This window comes from Euleptes europaea, chromosome 1 (assembly GCF_029931775.1).
Source record: "Euleptes europaea isolate rEulEur1 chromosome 1, rEulEur1.hap1, whole genome shotgun sequence".
Classification (NCBI taxonomy): Eukaryota; Metazoa; Chordata; class Lepidosauria; order Squamata; family Sphaerodactylidae; genus Euleptes; species Euleptes europaea.
Window position 1 is genome coordinate 27,588,206 of NC_079312.1, and position 21,275 is coordinate 27,609,480.

At 46.9% G+C, this 21,275-nt stretch overlaps 2 protein-coding genes and 1 non-coding gene across 3 annotated transcripts; 1 reads left to right on the plus strand and 2 right to left on the minus strand.

The window, feature by feature from the left end:
- Positions 1–755: 755 nt before the first annotated feature.
- On the minus strand, positions 756–3,695 carry LOC130474229 (histone H1-like). Its single transcript, XM_056845767.1, has 2 exons — positions 3,128–3,695; positions 756–865 (listed from the first exon to the last, which is right to left on the minus strand). The coding sequence occupies exons 1-2, from the start codon at positions 3,693–3,695 to the stop codon at positions 756–758; spliced, it is 678 nt and encodes a 225-aa protein (XP_056701745.1).
- A 2,087-nt stretch (positions 3,696–5,782) lies between these two features.
- On the minus strand, positions 5,783–5,855 carry TRNAV-CAC (transfer RNA valine (anticodon CAC)). Its single transcript has one exon. It is a non-coding gene; the product is annotated as a tRNA-Val (tRNA).
- Positions 5,856–8,127: 2,272 nt separating this feature from the next.
- On the plus strand, positions 8,128–16,265 carry RACK1 (receptor for activated C kinase 1). The gene is made up of 8 exons (XM_056867378.1): positions 8,128–8,353; positions 9,685–9,856; positions 11,299–11,446; positions 12,279–12,374; positions 13,031–13,141; positions 14,259–14,399; positions 15,359–15,469; positions 16,111–16,265. The coding sequence occupies exons 1-8, from the start codon at positions 8,245–8,247 to the stop codon at positions 16,174–16,176; spliced, it is 954 nt and encodes a 317-aa protein (XP_056723356.1). The 5' UTR covers positions 8,128–8,244; the 3' UTR covers positions 16,177–16,265.
- The last annotated feature ends 5,010 nt before the right edge of the window (positions 16,266–21,275 follow it).

Sequence of the window (21,275 nt, forward strand, 5' to 3'; positions counted from 1 at the left end):
ATCTTTAAACCTTCTCCTCCTTGGTGTGCTTATTGGGCCGGGACACCAAGGGACAAATCTCTTGGTTGAAAAAACGGTCACCAGCCAACAGTAGAACAGAATCAAAAGCCTAAAGTCCCCTTCTTCTTAGAGCCAAAGGCTTGGTCTACAAATAAGACCCTCAATCTGCCTTCCAATAGTTTCAAACTGCAAGTTTTTGAATGTGGCCAATCAAAGACATGGGGAAAGGGCCAATAGAAATCCTTCTCTGTTTCTCACATCCAATGGGTTTTAATGCTTTGGGGATAAGATTATTTAACTGTATTGCTTCGTAAAAGAAAATTATTTAACATACATGGTATTTGAGTCAGATTTATCGAACGGGAAGGGTAAAATAATAAAACCAACACAAAAACTCTCAAAAAAAATTATGTTAATAGTATCCTTTCCTGTTACTGGGTTAAATAGATTATTCCCTATTGGTTATGCATTCTGCCCAATCAGATTTCTGGACTGTAATATCATTCTGTTTGCCCGTCGGTTCTTGTTGTAGAGACCAATCGCGCTGCAGGTAGAGGCAAAGCGAAAGGGAACACAAAAGTCTGGCCCCTCCAAAGCAAGGCTACAGTTTCCAAGGCTGCAAAAAGAAAGAAAATCGGGGGGGGGGGAGATAAATACTGTTCTCACTAGCTGAGATTTTTGACATGCAATGCGGGCCAGAACAACAACAACAAAAGCCCTTTTCTCCCCACGCCACAAGCTAATGGACTAAGCCGTCATTGGGCATCACTCGGAGCAGCTTCGGCTTTCACGCTGTGCCGAAGAAACTTGAAAGCGGCGGTGCCAGCGGAGGGATACTTGACAGTGAAATCCAGCCTGGGTGTTGCTGCATTAGAGTCACGAAAGAGCTGAGGCAGACGGGATGCTGAAAAGCTCCTCCTGGAGCCGCTACAAGTGTTCCCAAAAGAGCGGAGGCAGCAGGCATATCCAGGCATCTCGTGCTGGGCTTACACGGAATGCAATGAAGATCGTTCAACGTGACGGTCCGATTGAAGGTGGTGTTTAAATTTCAAAAGTTTGGAAAGAAACAAGACGGGTAGGCATTTCCCGCCTTGCACAAACTGGAAAGACAATACTGCTGTTTTGGCTTCTCTATCTGGCAATAATAATCATAATAAGACAGGTGCAGTCGGGCACTTTCCTTTAAACGGGCTGAATTTTAAAGGTTAACTCTCTGACAAGATACCAGCTCCCCCCAAAAACGCCAGTGTTTGTATCTTATCATATTTTGCTTTGAGCGGGGATTTCGCAAGAGTGGGTAAAATAAAAGGCATTCGTTTATTTGACCATTTGGATATTTTCTTCAGCAAAATTCATCCAACAAAAGCTTTTATTTCCTAGTTTCTTGGGATACTACATTCCCTTTACACCTAATCTGGAAGATATGAGGATGATCCAAACACAGTAATTTAAACGGGAGATAAAACAAACACGCGCTTAATCCTTCCGCTGGAACCAGAAAGGTTTACCATTGCACGTTTACTTCATATTGATTACGGTGCAAAGACTAGATCAGAGATATCGATTTTAAAGTAACGATTGTTTAAAATATACAAAACAATAGTATTGCTTTGATGTTATTCAGAATTATAATTCTATAAACCTTAACGTTATATACAGAACAAAATTTTCGTTTGAGGAATCAAAAATGTTAGCATTCAAAGCATCACCTTTGAAATACTTAGATACTGGATACTCCCCGCTCGTGGGCGCGCCCTATTCGTTTCAACGTAAGAAAGCAGCCCATAAAACTAAGAGGGTTGTTTTCACTCAGGTCCGTTACCGACATTTTTCTCCGTCAGTAGAAGCATTGGGGTGCTGATTAGCCAATCAGCATCAGAGATAACCTGGCATAAAATGTTTTTAAAATCTGTGGCGCGAACAAAGCATGGGAAATTGATCTTCATACTCGTCTTGGAATCGCTGAACGGGGCCGAGCGTAAAGGGAGTTCACAAGAATTTTCTGCTGAATATTGTAACCGCTATTGGCGAGGGAAGGCATTTGCCCACATTTCTGAAGCAGCCGTGGCTAATTTCAGAAAGTATATTGTGATATGCGAGCGCGTGGAGGGAAGCAAGGAAGAAATGATCATGGCGGGGGAGAATATTTACAAAACCGCGTCCACCCTTTTCACTTCATAAAATAGGGTGTTATTCCCTATTACATCTACCCGCTCTTGCATTGCTCTTTATAATTTTCCTACTATTCCACAGGTTAAGAAAGAAATTAGTCAACTAACAGTAGAGATAAATAGAAATTGTGAACGTTAATAATACTGATTTTAGAATAGGATTGTAATGAACATTTTAATTATAGTTTAGAAACAATGCACTAATGCATCAGGTATTAGATGTGGTGGTATGCCACAGAAATACATGTTTATTTTTACTTTCCCCTCCCTTCCCCTTTCTTGTTTTATTCTGTACCCTAAAAATCTAATTTAAAAAATTTCAAAAAAAAATTAGTCAACTGTTGTCCAACGTAGCCAGAGCAACAACGAAAAGGGGGGGGAGGGGTCCGCAACTTGAAATACACATACATTATACAGGGCTAGACTGAGTATTCCTGTATAATGTAGGCGTCTTTCAAATTTATATTCAATCTTCAATTGATTAAATCGCATTGAAAACTTTTAAGTATGTTTAGGTTAAGCTTGAACTCTTGGTTTAGCGGACGTTCATCTATAAAGTTCATATTTTATTTCTAACGTTTCTAACCGCTTGTCGCCTCGACGGCCTTAATTGGGCGGGAAACGAAGCGCGGGAAAAATTTGAACCCCGCTTTCCCGCCCAGTTTTATAAATGTGCACGTGGGTCGTTTTTTGAAGCGGGTCACCAGCATACCAAGTAAACGTGGACTTGTGGGTCAAAAGGCTGGGAACCACTGTTGTAAACGAGAATAGAGGCTTTGTGGGTGCGGTCAGTTCTTTCAGTGACTCTTGTGTGGCTCTTAAAAGAGCCTTTTAAAATAGTAGCTAATTATTGCTGGTCTAGATCACGATGAGTAAGCTGTGTTAGTCTTGTCAGGGGTAGGGTTAACCGAGCTCTTGCTCTTTTCTATTGCCGGTCTAGTTTACTAGAGCTTTACACTTCCTTCTTGCTCCCTTTGCTGGAACGTTCCTGTTTGATCCTGCTGGGTGGTTCTTAAGCTGATTCTTTTTCCCCCCAGCATTGGCTGTGCTTTGCCGGTGCAGATTTTTCGGCTTGTTAACCGGTTGCTGCTGCTGCTTGTGCGGCTCTTTGTTGGCCCTCGGTGACTTCTTGGCCACTACGGCCTTTTTCTTCTCCGGCTCGGGTTTGCCCGTTTTTTTCCTCGGACGGCTGCGCTTGAAAGAGCCCGTGGCGCCGGTGGTGCCAGAAACGCGGGTCAACAAGCCATGGGAGACCAAGTTGGTCAGCTCCCTTTTGAGGCGGCTGTTGTTTTTGTGCACGTTGTAACCCGTCTCGGCGAGGTGCTTCTTGAGAGCGGCCAAAGAGAGTCCTTTGCGCGCGCTGCAGGTCTCGACGGCCTGAAGGATCAGCTGGGACAACGAATAAGGCAGCTTGGTAGCTTTGAAGGAAGCGCGGCTCCGTCTCTTGGGTGGAGAAGACAGAGCTGCGCTGGAAGTTCCTTCTTCTGAAAGAAGAGCGCCGCCCGGTTGCTTTCTGTGGACCATCCTCCTGCCCCACGCGCCGCCCGCCACCTGCTGGACGCTCTGCTCCGCGCCGCGCAGTCCCTATATATACCACTCAGCCCGGCGTCAAAGAACCAATCTGCAGTTCCTCCTCCCCCTCCCTTTTTTATTTTTGCCTGTTTTCCTGCCCTGGAAGCGGACCTTAGGCACTGGGGTTTTCACTCTGGTCCGATCCGAAGGCAGGGTGTTCTTTCTGTTCTCCGAAGGGGCAGAGCCCTTCTTGGCTTTTCAGAGCGGAGGGCTCAGAGGACAGCGTTCAGCGAGCCGCCTGTCTCTGACGAAGCGGGCTGTGTGGCCCAGAAACGCTGCTACTGAAAATAAAGGCTAGCCTTTACGCGGCCCCTACGTTTTTTTGTTTTATTTTTGGAATTAAAGTTGAAGATAATGAGCCGGTTTTTCCTCGTCAAAGAGCGGGGAGGGAGGAAGCGGGTCTGAATTTAATAATAATACTACTAATAATAATAATACAAGTGGAACCCAATCCAAGAGACTTACTGCGCTATAATTTTGCCTTCTTCCTTGCCATTTCCAGTCAATAAATGTTTAAAAATGTCCAGAGGCGCTTGTAGAACTAACGTTGCCTTGTGTGATTTTAAAGCCTAACAATGCAAATCCAATGCAGGCGAAATCTATTGAAATCAACGAGTGCAGTATTCTGAACAGGATTGCACTCAGGCTTACGCAAGGCTTCCATTTCTCCAAATATATCGGTGTGCCCAAATTGCAGACGAGTTGCAGACTCCGGACACTTTCAGCCTATTTGGGGTGGGGTGTCTCTGTGTGTTAAGTGCCGTCAAGTGGCTTCCTACTCATGGCGACCCTATGAATGAAAGTCCTCCAAAATGTCCAGTCTTTGACAGCCTTGGTCAGATCTTGCAAATTGAGGGGGGCTGTGGCTTCCTTTATGGAGTCAATCCATCTCTTGTTGGGTCTTCCTCTTTTCCTGCTGCCCTCAACTTTTCCTAGCATGACTGTCTTTTCTAGTGACTCTTGTCTTCTCATAATGTGACCAAAATTGGGGTGGGAGGCGCCGTCAAGTCGCAGCTGTGGGGTTTCCAAGGCAGCAGACTAGCAGAGGTGGTTTGCCAGTGCCTTCCTCTGCACAGCAACCCTGGACTTCCTTGGTGGTCTCCCATCCAAATACAAACCAGGGCCGACCCTGCTTAGCAGCCGAGATCTTCCGAGATTGGGCCAACGTTTTGCAGTTTTAAACTGGAGGGTTATGTATGATATATGGATTACCCCCCTCCCTACCCGCGCCACCCACACACCATCCTTTTATTTGCCTCATGTAGATCCTTTTAAAAATCCGTGCCCGGAATGAACCAGACAACACAGGATGACATAATCTCGTTTTAGTCATACGTTTTAAATCAGCAATATAACTTTGTAGTTACACTCCCCCCCAAAAAATGTTTCTACGACAGAATCACAGTATGGGGCAAGGAAGAGAAGCCTTTGGAGTAGTTAAATTACACCACCACCACCACCCCAAAAAAATACAGTGAAGCGTTACCCTCAGGAAAAGCCTTTCGTGGCGCATTAAGTTACCACGGAGGAGCTTGCCAGAACAAAAAGCCAGATCGTAGAAGTTCCCCGACCCCTGCCCGCCTCGAACGGCCCCCAGCCTCAATTTAGACCCCTGCCTGGGCCTCTGGGTGGTTCTCTTGCTGAAAGGAATGGACGCCCGACTTGAGGGATCAGAGTTGACATCGACTTGCTTCCGAACCCTGTCCTAAAAACACAAATGAAAGTGTTCTCACCTGTTTTTTTGTTAAAAAAAACAACTCATTCCTATACTTGCTTGCGTTTTCTCTGGACTTCATCAGTATTCCATGGATTGGCTAGTCAGATTAATACAATTTCTCAGTTATCAGAACGTAGCCCTTCATGGGGTAGGCTTTATTTTAATGCACGTAAATAGTACAGTGGCAAAAGTGGACTTTGCTAAGGAGCGTGTACGTGTTTATCCATAGAGCGTGTTAGAAATCCCGGCAGCAAGTAACTGACATGTCACTGTACAATTTAGAGCCTATAAAGTGAAAGGAAGAAAAACACCCGTTTTGCTTTGTTTCTGCCCGGTTTCGAACCGGGGACCTTTCGCGTGTGAGGCGAACGTGATAACCACTACACTACAGAAACTCAGCTGTAAGCCTGAGGAGGGCTGCTGTAGCTGAGGGGAAAGCATGGCTAGCTTGAAATTCAAGATGGTCAGAAAGGAATTTGCTGACATACCTTTCTTCTGACTGAGTCGCTCTGATCCGCTGCTCGTTTTCGATGGGTGTTACAAGTATGTCTGTAATTACAGCTACCACTAGGATGAACTGAATATCTTCAATGGAAAATGAATCAATTACAATTTGTTGGCCTAATCAATTGAACTGGGATTTCGCGTGAGTGTCATTGGGTCAAACTACCATGTACTTTTTATACTGAATAATATTGTTAAACTAAGAAGTCGTAATCTTTGGCAACACGTTTATCCCAAGCCATGCCAGAGGATCAAGGATCCCTCTCCTAGTGATCCATATTAGCACTAGTTCAAGGAAACCAGGGAAGGGTTCCTTGATCCTCTGGATAAAGATGGGATGGTGTTTTGGATTAACAGGACCCTCCCTTGCCCTGGTATGTTCAGTCCCTCCCCATCTCACAATCTGGTTTGTGCATGAATGCCTACATCTGTAAGTACAAACCCTTAAACAACAATCTTAAGAAAGTCTGTTGTGAAGTAACTCTCATTTTGTTCAATGAGGTTTATGCACAGGAAAGTGTACTTAGGATTGTGGAGGGGTAGCCACAACTCCAGTGACTTCTATTTTATTTTATTTTTGAGAATATATGCCTTTCCCCTTGTTGCTCTACAATGAAAGGGACTAGAGACACACTTTTTTTACAGATATTGAAAGCTGGCAATTCAGATAATCTGATGGGCGGATTATTATATACAATGATATAACTGTATACAATTGCTGGTTTTTATTTAAAGCCCCTTCAGACAGGGGAGAAGATTACTCTCATGGGGACAGAGGCCGGGAAAATGACTACCATGTGGGCAGAACCCAGAAATTCCAAACTCTCCCACCCATCCAGGCTTCGCAGCAATCTTTCACAAAAGTTTGCAGCAAAACCAAGGAAAACACTGAATGTGCCCGAATGCCGCATGCTGTTGTGGGAAAGAAGGAAAAGAATCCAATTCCCAAAAGCATTGAACCCAGGGCAAATAACCTGTGTGGATTAGGCACAGGCTGCCAGGATTACAAACCCTTCGGGTCATAATCAATTATACTGCTTAATGCCGGCACTTGACATTTACATCAACATTTGAGAATCTCATGAAATGCACCCTGTGATGTCCAAACGTGGAGGATTTCTTCCACAGCAGAGTTCACTTTCACAGCAAACCTAGATCATACCACGCGGCAATTATTTGAGCTTGGAGCATCAACATTATTGACTTCATTTCTAGCCTGTGTTTCTTGCTGAGACTCAAGGCGGTATACAAAACACATCTGACATCGGCCTAGGGACTTTTGCAGGGATGCAGCATGGCAACATTAGTCTGCAAGTTAATAACTGCTGAAGGGGTGGGGGAAACTGTGAGGTAAGAAAAAAAATGAGAAACACGCATCAGGGCCAAAGGACTGTGAAATGCAAGTTCAGTTGCCAACAACCTGGAGGAAAAAAATGTCTTGCCCAAGAAGTTTAATGGGATGTTACTTGTGTGCCATGAAAAGATTCATCTGCCCATTTCCAAAGATTGGCTAAAGGGGCAAGACTTTTTTTTTTTATTCTCCAGGTTGTTGGCAACCCAAAACTCAACAGGAGATTTACCGCTATCCAGTAGTCTAAAGGGCCTTCGTTTTGAACCTTGGGACACAGAAATCCCATTAGAGAACATCGCGATACATAAAAGGCCTAGGCGCCGCCTTTTTAGGTGAATATATGGGTATATATTTATATATGGCCCTGACCTGGATGGCCCAGGCGAGCCTGATCTCATCACATCTCAGAAGCTAGGCAGGGTCAGCCCTGGTTAGTATTTGGATGGGAGACCACCAAGGAAGTCCAGGGTTGCTGTGCAGAGGAAGGCACTGGCAAACCACCTCTGTTAATCTCTTGCCATGAAAACCCCAAAAGGGGTCGCCATAAGTCGGCTGCGACTTGAAGGCACTTCACACACACACACACACATACATATGGGTATATCACGGTGACCACAGCTTGCCGGAGAAGCATGCAATTGCTTGCACTGAGCACTGGAAGGTGCGCAGAATTACAAACTAGGCCGCGCCCGCCCGGCTCGGCGAAAGAACTTATCCGTACAGCCAGCACGGGAGCAGCCATGTTGTTGTACGGCACTGCGGACGAGATTGGGAGCGGGAGGAGAGGCTATTTCCGTTTCCGGAAGGCGCCGCCGCTTCCTTTCTCTCTCCGGGCCCGAGCGAGCTGGCCGGGGCGAAGCGAGGGCCGCTGCTGAATCCGCGTCCATCCTCCGCCCGCCGCGGGAGCTCGAGCCCCCTCAGCCGCCGCCATGACGGAGCAGATGACCCTGCGTGGCACCCTGAAGGGCCACAACGGATGGGTGACCCAGATCGCCACCACCCCGCAGTTCCCGGACATGATCCTCTCCGCCTCGCGCGGTAAGGAGGAGGGAGGCGGCGAGGAGGAGACCAAATCGCGGGGGGCGGGGGGGGGGGAGAGAGAGGCAGGCGCCACTGATAGAATAAAGTGGAGGCAACCAAAGTGGGAGTGCGTGGAAGGGACTTCCAAAGACCAGCCTGGCTGGATCGTGGCATGGAGAATGCGAATTTATTTACAAGGGCGGATTGGAGGGGTGTCCTGTCAACTTGGAAGGCTTTAACAAGGGAGCGGACGTGTCAAGGAGGAGAGGAGTATTCGCGGCTACTAGTTAAAATGGATATTAGCCACGATGCATGCCTATTCTCTCCAGGATCAGAGGAGCATGCTGAATATATTAGGTGCTTTGGAGCACAGGCAGGATGGTGCTGCTGCAGTTGTCTTATTTCTGGGCATCCTAGAGGCACCTGGTTGGCCACTGTGTGAACAGACTGCTGGACTCGATGGGCCTTGGTCTGATCCAGCAGGGCTGTTCTTATGTCCTTATCCGCATGGGATAGGCGGGCAGATGACAAAAGGGACCGTCATCTCTTGGGATGTCTGCTGGGCAAACCGAAGTTTGTTTAAGGGGAGTTGATTTGGGAGAACGGCCCAAGGCAAGTGAAAGCAAGGGGCTGGCTAAATGAAAGGGGGGGTATTTGTGTGACACTTCCGTGTGGGAAGAGACTTCTGCACCTATGTAGCAGATAAGCTCTTCTGCCACTTTGCTCGATGGTCCCAATGATTAAATCAGACACGGTTTGCTGATCCACCAAGGGGGATCTGAAGACACGTCCTGCAATATGATGGGACAGGAGTGGAGAAGGTACCAGAAAAGAGGAAAGTAGGGCTAGTCCTCCTGACAAGGACTCTCCTCACATTGGTCTGCAAGACAGCTTAGCCCTTCTCCCTGACTTGGTGGTTTTTTTGTGCATGTGCAATCTTTTTTTATGGGGTAGCATTCTGTTGTGTGAATCTGGACTTGTAGTCTGAAGTGGTGCAGCCCAGGCACAGGTTTGGCCACCTCAGTGAGAACTAGATCAGAGCTGTAGTGGAGTGATGGGGGGGGGGGGACTCCTTAGGTGTAGCGTTGCCTGGTCAGAGCTCTGTGGTAGAACACACCATTTGAATCCAGAAGGTACAAAGTTCAAGTTTTGGTTTTGTCCAGCTGACGGATCTCTCACAGCAGTAGTTGGGATAGACCCTTCTGTACCTGGGATCTTGGATAGCTGTTGTCACTCAGACAGAACGGAACTTGATGAGCCAGTCCTCTGACCAGGTGTCCAGCAGCTTTGTATACTCATAACCTGTTCAGATCAGTGAGTGAACCCATTGCCGTGTAACTCTCTTCCAGACAAGACCATCATCATGTGGAAACTGACCCGAGATGAAACCAACTACGGGATCCCTCAGAGAGCACTGCGGGGCCACTCCCACTTTGTTAGCGATGTGGTCATCTCCTCCGATGGGCAGTTCGCCCTCTCCGGCTCTTGGGATGGCACTTTGCGCCTTTGGGACCTGACTACGTGAGTGCGGGCTGGTGGGGGGAGAAGAAACGGGGTCCCGGCACTCTTCCCTTGGCCGAATAGCCGGCTTCCTCTCTTGATGTCTGTTCCTCATTCCTTGCTGGACTCGTGCTTAATGTTTGGGGTATTCATTCCTTGCTGGTTTGGGATCAGCGTTTGCTTCCTCTTGCCCCAGTGATTAGATCTGACACACATCTACTGACTCCACTGGGGTCTGATGAGATGTCCTGCAATTATGAGGGGATATTACAGAGGAGGCAGAGAAACGGGAAGATTCCTGGCTTTGTGTCAATAAACACACAGTTTCGAAGACTTAAGAGCACTCAGGTTTTCGTTAGAGGAAGGCCGTGATTTCTGCTGGTTTCACCTTTCCTGCTGCGGCTTACTGAGCAGCCCAAAATGTTGTTGCCGGGGGTCTTCAGACCCTCAGTAGCAGCATTGGGGGGAAAGTGGGAGTCTGCAGTGAGAGTGGGGAATTGGCAAAAATCTTAAGAATGCTAAAGAGGCCTAAAGTCTTTTGGGACTGTGTGCTTGAATGTAGCACAGCTTCTGGGAATCACAAACTCATGGTGAGGAAAAGTCCATTTCTGTTTGGGTTTTGGAGTCCATTTGTGTTGTCCCTTTCAAACAAGGCTCCCCAGTGAAGGTACTGAGACACTCATAATTTCTAGTACACCTCATGGAGAGCCAGCATGGTGTAGTGGCTAAGAGTGGTGGTTTGGAGGGGCAGACTCTGATATGGAGAAACGGGTTTGATTTCCCAATCCTCCACAGGAGCGGTGGAGGCTAATCTGGTGAACTGGATTTCTTTCCCCACTCCTCTACATGAGGCCAGCTGGGTGACCTTGGGCTAGTCACAGCTCTCTTGGAGCTCTCTCAGCCCCACCTAACTCACAGGGTGTCTGTTGTGGGGAAGGGGATTGTAAGCCAGTTTGATTCTTCCTTAAGTGGTAGAGCAAGTCGGCATATAAAAACCGACTCTTCTTCTTGTGGTTGGTGAGAGGTGTGGGCTGCCATTTATACACGTATTTGTAATCCAGAAATGGTGTCGCCCAAGTCCCTCTTCTAGCAGGCACTGAACAGACCAAAGAGAATTACTTGTTCGCCGTCCCTTCCTAGAAAGGCAGCATGAGGGGAAAGGCGAAAGCAGGATTGTCCTGCTCCCTGCATCCACTGGCTTTGCTGAAATTGCAGCGAGCAGCTTTATCCCATCAACATGGCTCCATCCCAACTTTCATCTCCCCCTGAGAAACATCCCCTTGAGACAGGGTCTGCTGAAGCCTCTTAGTAAATTTGCCTTATGAACCCTAAGGAGGAGGCTCGGCAGAATTTACAAGAGGTGAGATGGTCAGGCAATGCAAGAAGTTACTTGTTCCGAAGTTTCCTTGTTCCCTCCGTTATACCGGTTGGGAAATGAGGTGTGGAATTCTCCTCTCTTACAGGGGAACCACCACCCGACGCTTTGTGGGACACACCAAGGACGTGCTGAGCGTGGCCTTCTCTTCTGACAACCGCCAGATAGTCTCCGGGTCCAGAGACAAAACCATCAAGCTGTGGAACACACTGGGTGTCTGCAAGTACACTGTTCAGGTGAATGGTTGATCTAATTCTCTTATAATACGGAAATTAACGCTCTTGCAGATCTGGTTGTCACTTTAGCCTCTTAAATGAGGCACCGATTGCACAAAGTCTAGTATGCCTGTAGCAGCAGTTGATTCAGTCACCCTTTAGGGAAAGAGTAGACACTGGTTAATGAACATAGGGGCATAGTTAAATTGTGGAGCTCCCTGCCCCAGAATGTGGTGATGGCTGCCAACTTGGATGGCCTTAAGAAGGGAGTGGACATGTTCATGGAGGAGAGGCAATCCATGGCTACTAGTCAAAATGAATGCTAGTCATGATGCATACCTATTATCTCCAGGATCAGAGGAGCATGCCTGTTATATTAGGTGTTGTGGAACACAGCCAGGGTAATGCTGCTGCAGTCATATTGTTTGTGGGCTTCCTAGAGACGCCTGGTTGGCCACTGAACACACTACTGGACTTGACAGGCATTGTTCTGATCCTACATGGCTTTTCTTATGCTCTTATGTTTTAACACTTCGCATTTGTTAAGGAAAAAGGAAATTTTATCTGATTCCACTGGAGTCTGAGGGCATATTCTGAAATTCATTTCTTGCTTTCCAGATTTTGAGGTAGGGGGTAGTAAAGATAAAAGCAAAACATAATTGGTTTGTATATGTGTTAGCAGGCTTGATTTCAACAGGGCCTCAGGATTAAAAGGTTTGGCCTTTTTCAGCTGTGTCCTTAACTAGCTGTCTTTTAGTTTTCTTAACTTTTAAACTCGATTGTCCCATTGTCAAGCCTTATTGGTGCACTGTGTTTCTTTTTGATGACCCCCCATACCTTCCCCCTCCCCCAGGATGAAAGCCACTCTGAGTGGGTCTCCTGCGTCCGATTCTCTCCCAACAGCAGCAACCCCATCATTGTCTCCTGCGGCTGGGACAAGCTGGTGAAGGTGAGTTCGTGGGATGGGATTTAATTAAAAAAAAAAACAGGCACCACTTCCACTTCCCCCAAGTTTTGATAATGCAGGTATCAGTCTCTGAAAGTTTATGCCACAATATGCTTTCAAGATTTTGCATCATTCTCTTGGGAAAGCCATTACCAGTCAATCTCCAGCCTTTCTCTGTAGCAGCTGCAAAATCGTTGGTTGTTTTATCCCTTTTTCTGGCTAAGTAAAATCGCCCCTTTTGTGGGGGGGCTGGATTACCCAGTGCTTGGATCAGATGCTGCATTTGTTCTCTGGGCACACCAGCCTGTGTAGGCTTTACCCCCAAATCCCAAATTTGTTTCTGAGCCTTACGAAAGTTACCCAGGTGTTTAGATTTCACTAGTCAGGGACTGAAAGTGATCTTGCTTTTAAGTGAATGAAGCCAAAGGCTGATGTTCTCGTTCTTGCAGCGGACGTTATATTGAGTTGGAGGACTTCTGCAGCTATTTTTTTCCCTGTGAAAGCGACAGCCAAGCAGATGCTTGACTGACATCCTACAAATGGATTTGGCTGATAACCCCCATTTTAAGAACTCACCCATAAGCCTCGGTGGACCTCTGCACAATTTGGTGAGGCCTTGAAGATTCTCCTTATCCCGTTCTGTTCTCTTCATCCTGCAGGTGTGGAATTTGGCGAACTGCAAGCTGAAGACCAATCACATCGGGCACACCGGCTACCTGAACACAGTGACAGTCTCCCCCGACGGCTCCCTGTGTGCTTCTGGTGGCAAGGTAAGTCCACCACAGCCCTAGGACCAGTTCCCCCCCCCCTTCTGTTCCTGCTTGTCTGGAGAACCAGCCTTCGGCCTCCATTGAAAAGCAGCTGGCCACAATGGGAAAGAGTATGCTGGACTCTGGGTCCTCATTCGCATTCAGCAGGGCAGATTTTATGTGCCGGCTGGACATCCTTGTGGGGAAGAGGGGCCAGGAAGGAAGGGCTAAGAAGCAAGAGGGGGCGGCGCAGTCCCATGCGGCTGGTCCTCTCTTGCATTGTAGTTGTGCTGTAGAGCAGGGAGGGGACAGTGACCTGCCCCTCCAGGGCCGGAGCTGAGAAGGGGCCGCTGGGTTCCCCCACTGGGCAAACTTGATGTGTTGCGTCCCGCCGGATGTGGGCTTAGCTGTGATGAAACTTGGCGAGCGCCATCTGACGTTGTCACTGAGCTGATAGACGCTGTTTCTGAGCTGCTCCAACCTTGAATGGGGATTTTATTTTCAGGAGTCAGGTGGCAGTAAGAAGGGGAAACTTGGGGGTTGGCTACCATGGAGGGTTTTTTTTTTTTTATGGACGGGGTTTCTGTCTACGCAGCATGATTTTGTCACACCCTTGGATCCTACCCAATGCACTAACCAGCCCCAGGTCTCTGGTCTTGTTTTTCTATTATAATGGTGAACATGTTTGTTGTAATGTGGAACTCTCCGCCCCAGGATGTGGTGATGGCTGCCCACTTGGGAGGCTTTAAGAGGGGAGTAGACATGTTCATGGAGGAGAGGGCTATCCATGGCTACTAGTCATGATACATACCTATTCTCTCCAAGATCAAAGGAGCATGCCAAATATATGAGGTGCTGTGGAACACAGGCAAGATAATGCTGCTGCAGTGGTCTTGTTTGGGGGCTTCCTAGAGGCACCTGGTTGGCTACTGTGTGAACAGACTGCTGGACCTGATGGCCCTTGGCCTGATCCAGTAGGGCTTTTCTTATGTTCTTGTGAACTTGCTATCAAAAAGGAGTTTAAGAGGTCATTTGAAGCTCTGTTTCTTGAAGGCAGGGATAGATTTCACCAGTGAGTTTGGTAGGCTTTAAAATCACCTTTTACCACCATTCTGATGGCTTCCGTTCTTCGCTGTAGGATGGCCAGGCCATGCTGTGGGACTTAAATGAAGGCAAGCACTTGTACACTCTGGACGGTGGGGACATCATCAACGCCCTCTGCTTTAGCCCCAACCGCTACTGGCTGTGCGCTGCCACTGGACCGAGCATCAAGATCTGGGTAAGTTGGGAGCTTGCAGGAAGGTCACACAAAGCCATGGTAGAACAGGGGTCAGGTTTGCCCCTCTCTGACCCTCTCCTGCCCGTTAATCTCCGCTCATCGCCAGGCCTGTGTGCTTGCAGCATGGCCAGAGTGTTGAAAATACAAACCGGGAGGTCCAGGTTTGCATCCCCTCTGTGATGTTTGAGCGTGCCTTCTTGAGTCATGGGAAGCCTGGTTGCTGCTCAGTCCGTCATTCAGTGTCATCGGAGCAATACCGTGCTGGCAGCTTTGGGTGCTGCCGGTCCTCCTCCTCTGTTCTTGACTTCCCCTGGGCCCCTGCAGTTTGTTGTTTGTATGAGAACCCTTTCCGTGTAAAAGAATGAAGTCCATGCTCTTTTTTTTTTTTTTTTTGCCATCAAGTCACAGCTGATTTACGGCGACCCCATGGGGTTTTCAAGGCGAGAGACGTTCAGAGATGGTTTGCCACTGCGTACCTTTGTGTAGCGATCCCTAGACTTCCCTGGTGGTTCTCCCATCCAAATGCTAACCAGGCCCCAACCTTGCTTAGCTTCCACGATCTGGCGAGACCAGGCTAGCCTGGGCCATCCAGGTCAGGGAATCCTTGCCCCTAGGAACTTACAGTCTAAACTCCAGCAGTGAGGGGAGGCAAGAAAAGGATAAGGCAGGAATAGCAGGGAAAGCATCTGCCTTTAGTGCCCCCGCTGAAGAGCCCTTGTGGTGGAGGAAGTTGTGCTGTAATTTCGGTCGTCCCTAGGGGGCTTATGCTGTGATGAAACACACATTGCCATCTGACACAGTTTCCATGCGGAAAACCAGAGGCTGTTTCTGAGCCTGTTGCCCTGATACGGTTGAGGTATATACAGTAGAATGTGTGTGTGTGTGTGGGTGTGGGGGAGAGAATAAGTCTTGAACATAGAAGCCCTCAATTCTGCTTACTCTCTTCACCTTATTCCCAGGACCTGGAAGGCAAGATCATCGTGGACGAACTCAAACAGGAGGTGATCAGCACCAGCAGCAAGGCAGAGCCCCCTCAATGCACCTCATTGGCTTGGTCTGCAGATGGACAGGTAGGAGAAAGTGCAGGCATCCCATTTTAAGAAGCCACGTGGGCCCAGGAGAGTGTCAGAATCAGCGTGGTTAAGAGTGGTGGACTCTGATCTGGAGAACCGGGTTTGATTCCCCTCTCCTCCACATGATGGCATCTTGGCCATCTTCTGGTCACTAGGGGTGTTGGGGGGGACGTAGTTGTGAATCTCCTGCATTGTGCAGGGGGTTGGACTTGATGACCCTGGTCGTCCCTTCCAACTTTATGATTCTATGAGAGGCGGAGGCTAATCTGGTGAACTGGATTTGTTTCCCCATTCCTATACATGAAGCCAGCTGGGTGACCTTGGGCTAGTCACACTCTCTCAGCCCCACCTACCTCACAGGGTGTCTGTTGTGGGGAGGGGAAGGGGAGGTGATTGTAAGCTGGTTTGATTCTTCCTTAAGTGGTAGAGAAAGTCAGCATATAAAAAGCCAACTCCTCCTCCTCCGTTCAAGAAAGTTGGGTTTGTTTGTGGTTGCGTTCTGGGAGATGTGAGTTTGTCAGACCCCAGGCATACCAGACTCTGGAAAAACTTAGCAGAAAGTTAGTAGGATTTTGCCCCTTGCTAAGTCTTCAATCAGTTTACCTAAGTTGATAGCTAATGCTTCTTCCTTCCTTCAGACTCTGTTTGCTGGATACACAGATAACCTGGTCCGCGTCTGGCAGGTCACCATTGGAACCAGATGAGAGAGTGCGAGAGACCCCAAGGCACAAGCTATAATTATGTAAAAAAGAAAAAAAATTCAGTAAAAGATGTTTTTGTTTTGATGCTGAAATTAGTCTCTGTGTCCTCCTTGCCAAATACAAGGAAATAGGCAAATCGAGGTTCACCATCTCTGTTCCTACTGCTTCCCATCAGAGATGTTTTCCCTCTCCAGCTGGCAGGTGGTGGATCCCTGCTTTCCCTTTGCACAAAGATTTTCCATACAAATAGACCAACCTGTTACAGTGCGAGGGGGTTTCAGGGTGAGCCAGCGTGGTGTGGTGGTTAAGAGCAGTGGTTTGGAGCGGTGGACTCTAATCTGGAGAACCTGGTTTGATTCCCCACTCCTCCACATGAGCAGTAGAGGCTAATCTGGTGAAGTGGGTTGGTTTCCCCACTCCTGCACATGAAGCCAGCTGGGTGACCTTGGGCTAGTCACAGCTCTCAGCCTCACCTACCTCACAGGATGTCTGTTGTGGGGAGGGGAAGGTGATTGTAAGCCAGTTTGATTCTCCCTTAAGTGGTAGAGAAAGTTGGCATATAAAAACCAACTCTTATCCCACTAGCACTTTACTTGGTGATCATGTTTTCTGTTTATGAGGGTGTTTTTAACAGATGGGAGCATTCCAAAAGGTGACCCTCCCCCAGTAATCTTGAAAAGGGTGGACTCCACTGTACTGTAAGAGCCCCATGATGCAGAGTGGGAAGCTGCAGTACTGCAGTCCAAGCTCTGCTCACGACCTGAGTTCAATCCCAACGGAAGTTGGTTTCAGGCAGCTGGTTCAAGGTTGACTCAGCCTTCCATCCTTCTGAGTTCGGTAAAATGAGCACCCAGCTTGCTGGGGGTAAAGGGAAGATGACTGGGGAAGGCACCGGCAAACCACCCCGTGAACAAAAGTGTGCCTAGTAAACATCGGGATGTGAGGTCACCCCATGGGTCAGGAATGACCCGGTGCTTGCACAGGGGACCTTTACCTTTTGCCATCGTGCTGCTTCAAGACTGTCACCTTATTCTTTGTGTGCATAGTAGGATATGGGCCCCTACCATAGTCATAGGTTGTGCTTTAAATCAACCAGCCTGGTCTTGGCCAAAAGATCTTAATCCTGTACTCTGAATCCTCTTCCCAAAAACACGGGCAAATGCAAGGGTGTGTATTTATTTGCTTCATTCATTCTCCACTTTTCCCCCCAATGGGGACTCGCTGTTAAGTTTAGTATGTTAAATCTGAAAGGGCCACTCATTGGGGGGGGGGGGAAATCTCAAAAATGAAGAGACTAGTTAGAGTAAGATATTTTCAGAAGTCTTGGAGGAGACTAAACAGATTTATTGTAATATAAGTTTGGGCAGGATGATAGAACCTTCATTAGATGCATGAAGTGAAATCAAATTCAGCAGATCCATACAGCTAAAAGGGGGAAATCTGAAGAGTGGGTTAAAAGGCAGGAAGTATAATCAAAACCCAAGTGTACAAAATGAGAACAGTGAGCCTAGTTGCATTAAGCAGCTATGAAAAGTGGCATATCTGTTTAAGCACTGATTAACAGTTAAGTCATTTACAGTGGACTGTCTGCTTTTTATGTGGAAATAACTTGCATTTCCTTTTTTAACCATAGGGCTCATCGATTTTTTACCTCGGTGTTTGTGTGCGGGGGGGAGAGTGCAAACAATAAGCAAAGCCATACAAAAATACAGTGAAAAAAATACATACTTTCATCTTAAAGTACCAGCCTGTCAGCAACCCCCTTTGCCAGAATGGCATTTCCACTTGCAAAACATGGCAAGATTTTTGCCAATCCTCTCCACCACACACTCCCAATTTGCCCCCAAAACTGCCTGGGGCTCCATACACCTGCACAAGCGCAATCTTGGCAGGTACAAAAGGCTGCAGTGGGGGAGAGGAACGGGCTCTAGCCCCTTAAAGCTGAGGCCAAATCGGTTGAGATGCCTCAATATGCCCTTTTTGTTCAAACAAATGCCACCACCCTGCTGGGTTTTTCCAGTAGCTTTGCTGAAATGAGAACAAAAAGGGGCCTAAACGAGAAATCAAAGAGTGCACTGCTAGAGCCAATGAAGAAGATTAAACTTTAGAAACCAGCTAGGAAGGTGTTCGTACCAAGATGTGAAAGGCTTGCTAAGGGAGTACTGGAAGGAAAAATACACCTGTGCTATAGCTAAGCAGTTGGCAAGAAAAAACAGCACAAGGCTCTATATATGTTTCAAGTACAAAAACTATATTAAATAGATAAAGCTAAGTAACAATGTGACAAATGTGAATTACCACCCAAAGTGTAACAAAACAAGTAGTACAGACAATATAAACATGAAAAATTCTCTCAATATACATCAAAAAGTTATTTTTCAATGGCTAAAAATAAATAAAATATAGCTTCTGGAGAAGTCTTCTCAGCCAGAAAGGAAAATAGGAACGCCTTCCGGATTGTTTTGTATGTTTTTGCCGCTAGGGGCTTCATCAATGTGTCAACAGCACAAACGGCTCCTAATCGAAATAACTTTTTGATGTATATTGAGAGAACTTTTCATGTTTATATTGTCTGTACTATTTGTTTTGTACACTTTGGGTGGTAATTCACATTTGTCACATTGTTTGTTTTTTAGCTTTATCGATTATAGTTTTTGTACTTGAAACATATATAGAGCCTTGTGCTGTTTTTTCTTGCTAAGGGAATACGGCAGCAGTCAGCTACTGTAGGAGATGAGAAGGAACGTCTACCAGCTAAGGTGGACAAATATTTGCCCCTCTCTTCCATCAGAAGCCAGGCATTCTGGGTGGGGGGGTGGGGGGGTAGATATTGTGTATGTTGGCCTTTAATTTTTCTTTAAAAAAATAAAGGTGGGTTATAATCAATAGGGATATTGAAAAGGAGCTGGATGCATTCTTACACAGTGTAGCCCTATAGTGTTGTGTGTGTAAAGTGCCGTCAAGTCGCAGCGGGCTTATGGCGACCCCCTTTTTGGGGTTTTCATGGCAAGAGGGTATGTCCATGCAGAACGGGCCAGCCAGACTCCTTACATCACATTATCTTAGATTGTCGTTTACATGACGAACCCCGTAAAAAAATTATATTACCCTTAATCAGCAAACGGACAGCCTCTTACAGAACAACCACATGTCAATCCTTGCTGAACGACATTTCAACTGATGTTACAGTGAAGGTGGTGGAGTTTTTGTCAGAAGCTGTTAAGATTCAAACTTAATTTTAATCTAGATATGTACTACCTGGTTATCTCTGACCTTGTGACCATCAATATTATGCCAATAAAGGTTATCTGAAAGACTAACAGTGGTGGTTTGCCAGTGCCTCCCTCTGCACAGCAACCCTGGACTTCCTTGGTAGTCTCCCATCCAAATACTAACCAGGGCTGACCCTGCTTAGCTTCTGAGATCTGAGGAGATCAGGCTAGCCTGGGCCATCCAGGTCAGGGTCCCTATAGTGTTACTTCAGTCTATAACACATAGTATGCACTGAGGAAGATGACGTGCAGATTATCCCACCTGGATCATTTTCTCTCCCAGCTGAGGTCCTTAATGACGGAAGAGCTGATTGAAATTAAAAACAAGTTATCAGGTATGAACAAGGCATACCTGCCTGTGTAAAAAGATGCTGACCAAAGTATGTGGGACCCATGTTTGCTCCACTTTGGGTCACTTGTCATCTCTAATTTGTCTCTGGAATGCACGGTCTTTATTATTACGTTTATATCTTTAAAGATGAATTTGTGTTATAACATTTTCTGTAAAATGTCTAAAAAAAATTAATTATTTTATCTTGGTAGAATCTTTACCTGCCTGTCATTAAAGGAAAAGGTGAGATTATTGAATTTAAGATGGAATTTTTTAATGGCCCAGGAAAGAACTGGGACATTACAAGCCCAATAACCTAATTATCTCCAAGCAAATTGGTAGTAAACCAGCATTATTAAAGTTTAAGCATAATGAACCTTACAGAGGAAGAATCAACATGGCTTTTGCAGCCAAGCGTCAACATACATACATGGAGGTTAAAGTGAAGAACTGATTTTTATAACCTGCTTTTTTCTACCTTTAAGGAGTCTCAAAGCGGCTTACGGTTGCCTCCCCTTCCCCTCCCCACAACAGGCACCCTGTGAGGTAGGTGGGGCTGAGAGCTCTAAGGGAGCTGTGACTAGCCCAAGGTCACCAAGCAGGCTGCATGCAGAGGAGTGGGGAAACCAACCTGGTTCACCAGATTAGAGTCCGCAGCTCTTAACCACTATACTGTGCTGGCTCTGAAGGATAGGACTGTCTCTCCAGAGGGTCTCTGATGGGAATTTAATACCTGTCAACATTTTGGACCATCAGTTGTTTAAAATCAACATGTTTCTATCTCATATAGGTGATGTGGCTGGGGGCTGGGCTTTTAAGGGAGCTTGCCTGCTAATAAGGTGAGAACAAGAACGCCAGCTGAGTACAGGAAGCTCTTCAGACATGATGCTTGTGACCTGGCTGAGAGGAAAATGCCCTGTCGACTTAGAGGCTTCATGGGTGGAAATGGGCACATAAAGCTTTCCATGGCATGGCGATAACATTCCATTAAGCCTCTACCAAAAGGTCAGGGCATTCTTCTCCAGGCCTGCCAGCAACATGGACACCCCTCTCCCCATCCCGTGCCACAATGATTGATTCCATTCTGTTTGACCCTGTCCTCTGCTGTAAAAGTTACCTGTAAGACCTGAACCAAGAGACAGAGTATCTTTTGGGGAAGGGAATGTAGGGACCTTCTTTCTTTCTCTCACACCTGTCCCAGGATCAGTGATGCCATAGCCAGCAATCAGACCAGGCACAATCAGTCCAGACTGCTGTACACACCAGCTGTCAGTTGGACCAGGGCCATGAAATGCCCCCAGTATTTAAGTATTTGAAGGGCTGTCTCTTAGAGGGGTGCAGGGAGCTGTTCCTGTTGGCAGCAGAGGATAGGATTCGCAATAATGGATATACCATAAATTGCGGGCAAAGGTACTGGTTGGATATTAGGGAAAAAATAGTAAGAGTTGTTCAACAGTGGAATCAGCTACCTAGGGAGGAGGTGATCTCCCCCTCAATGG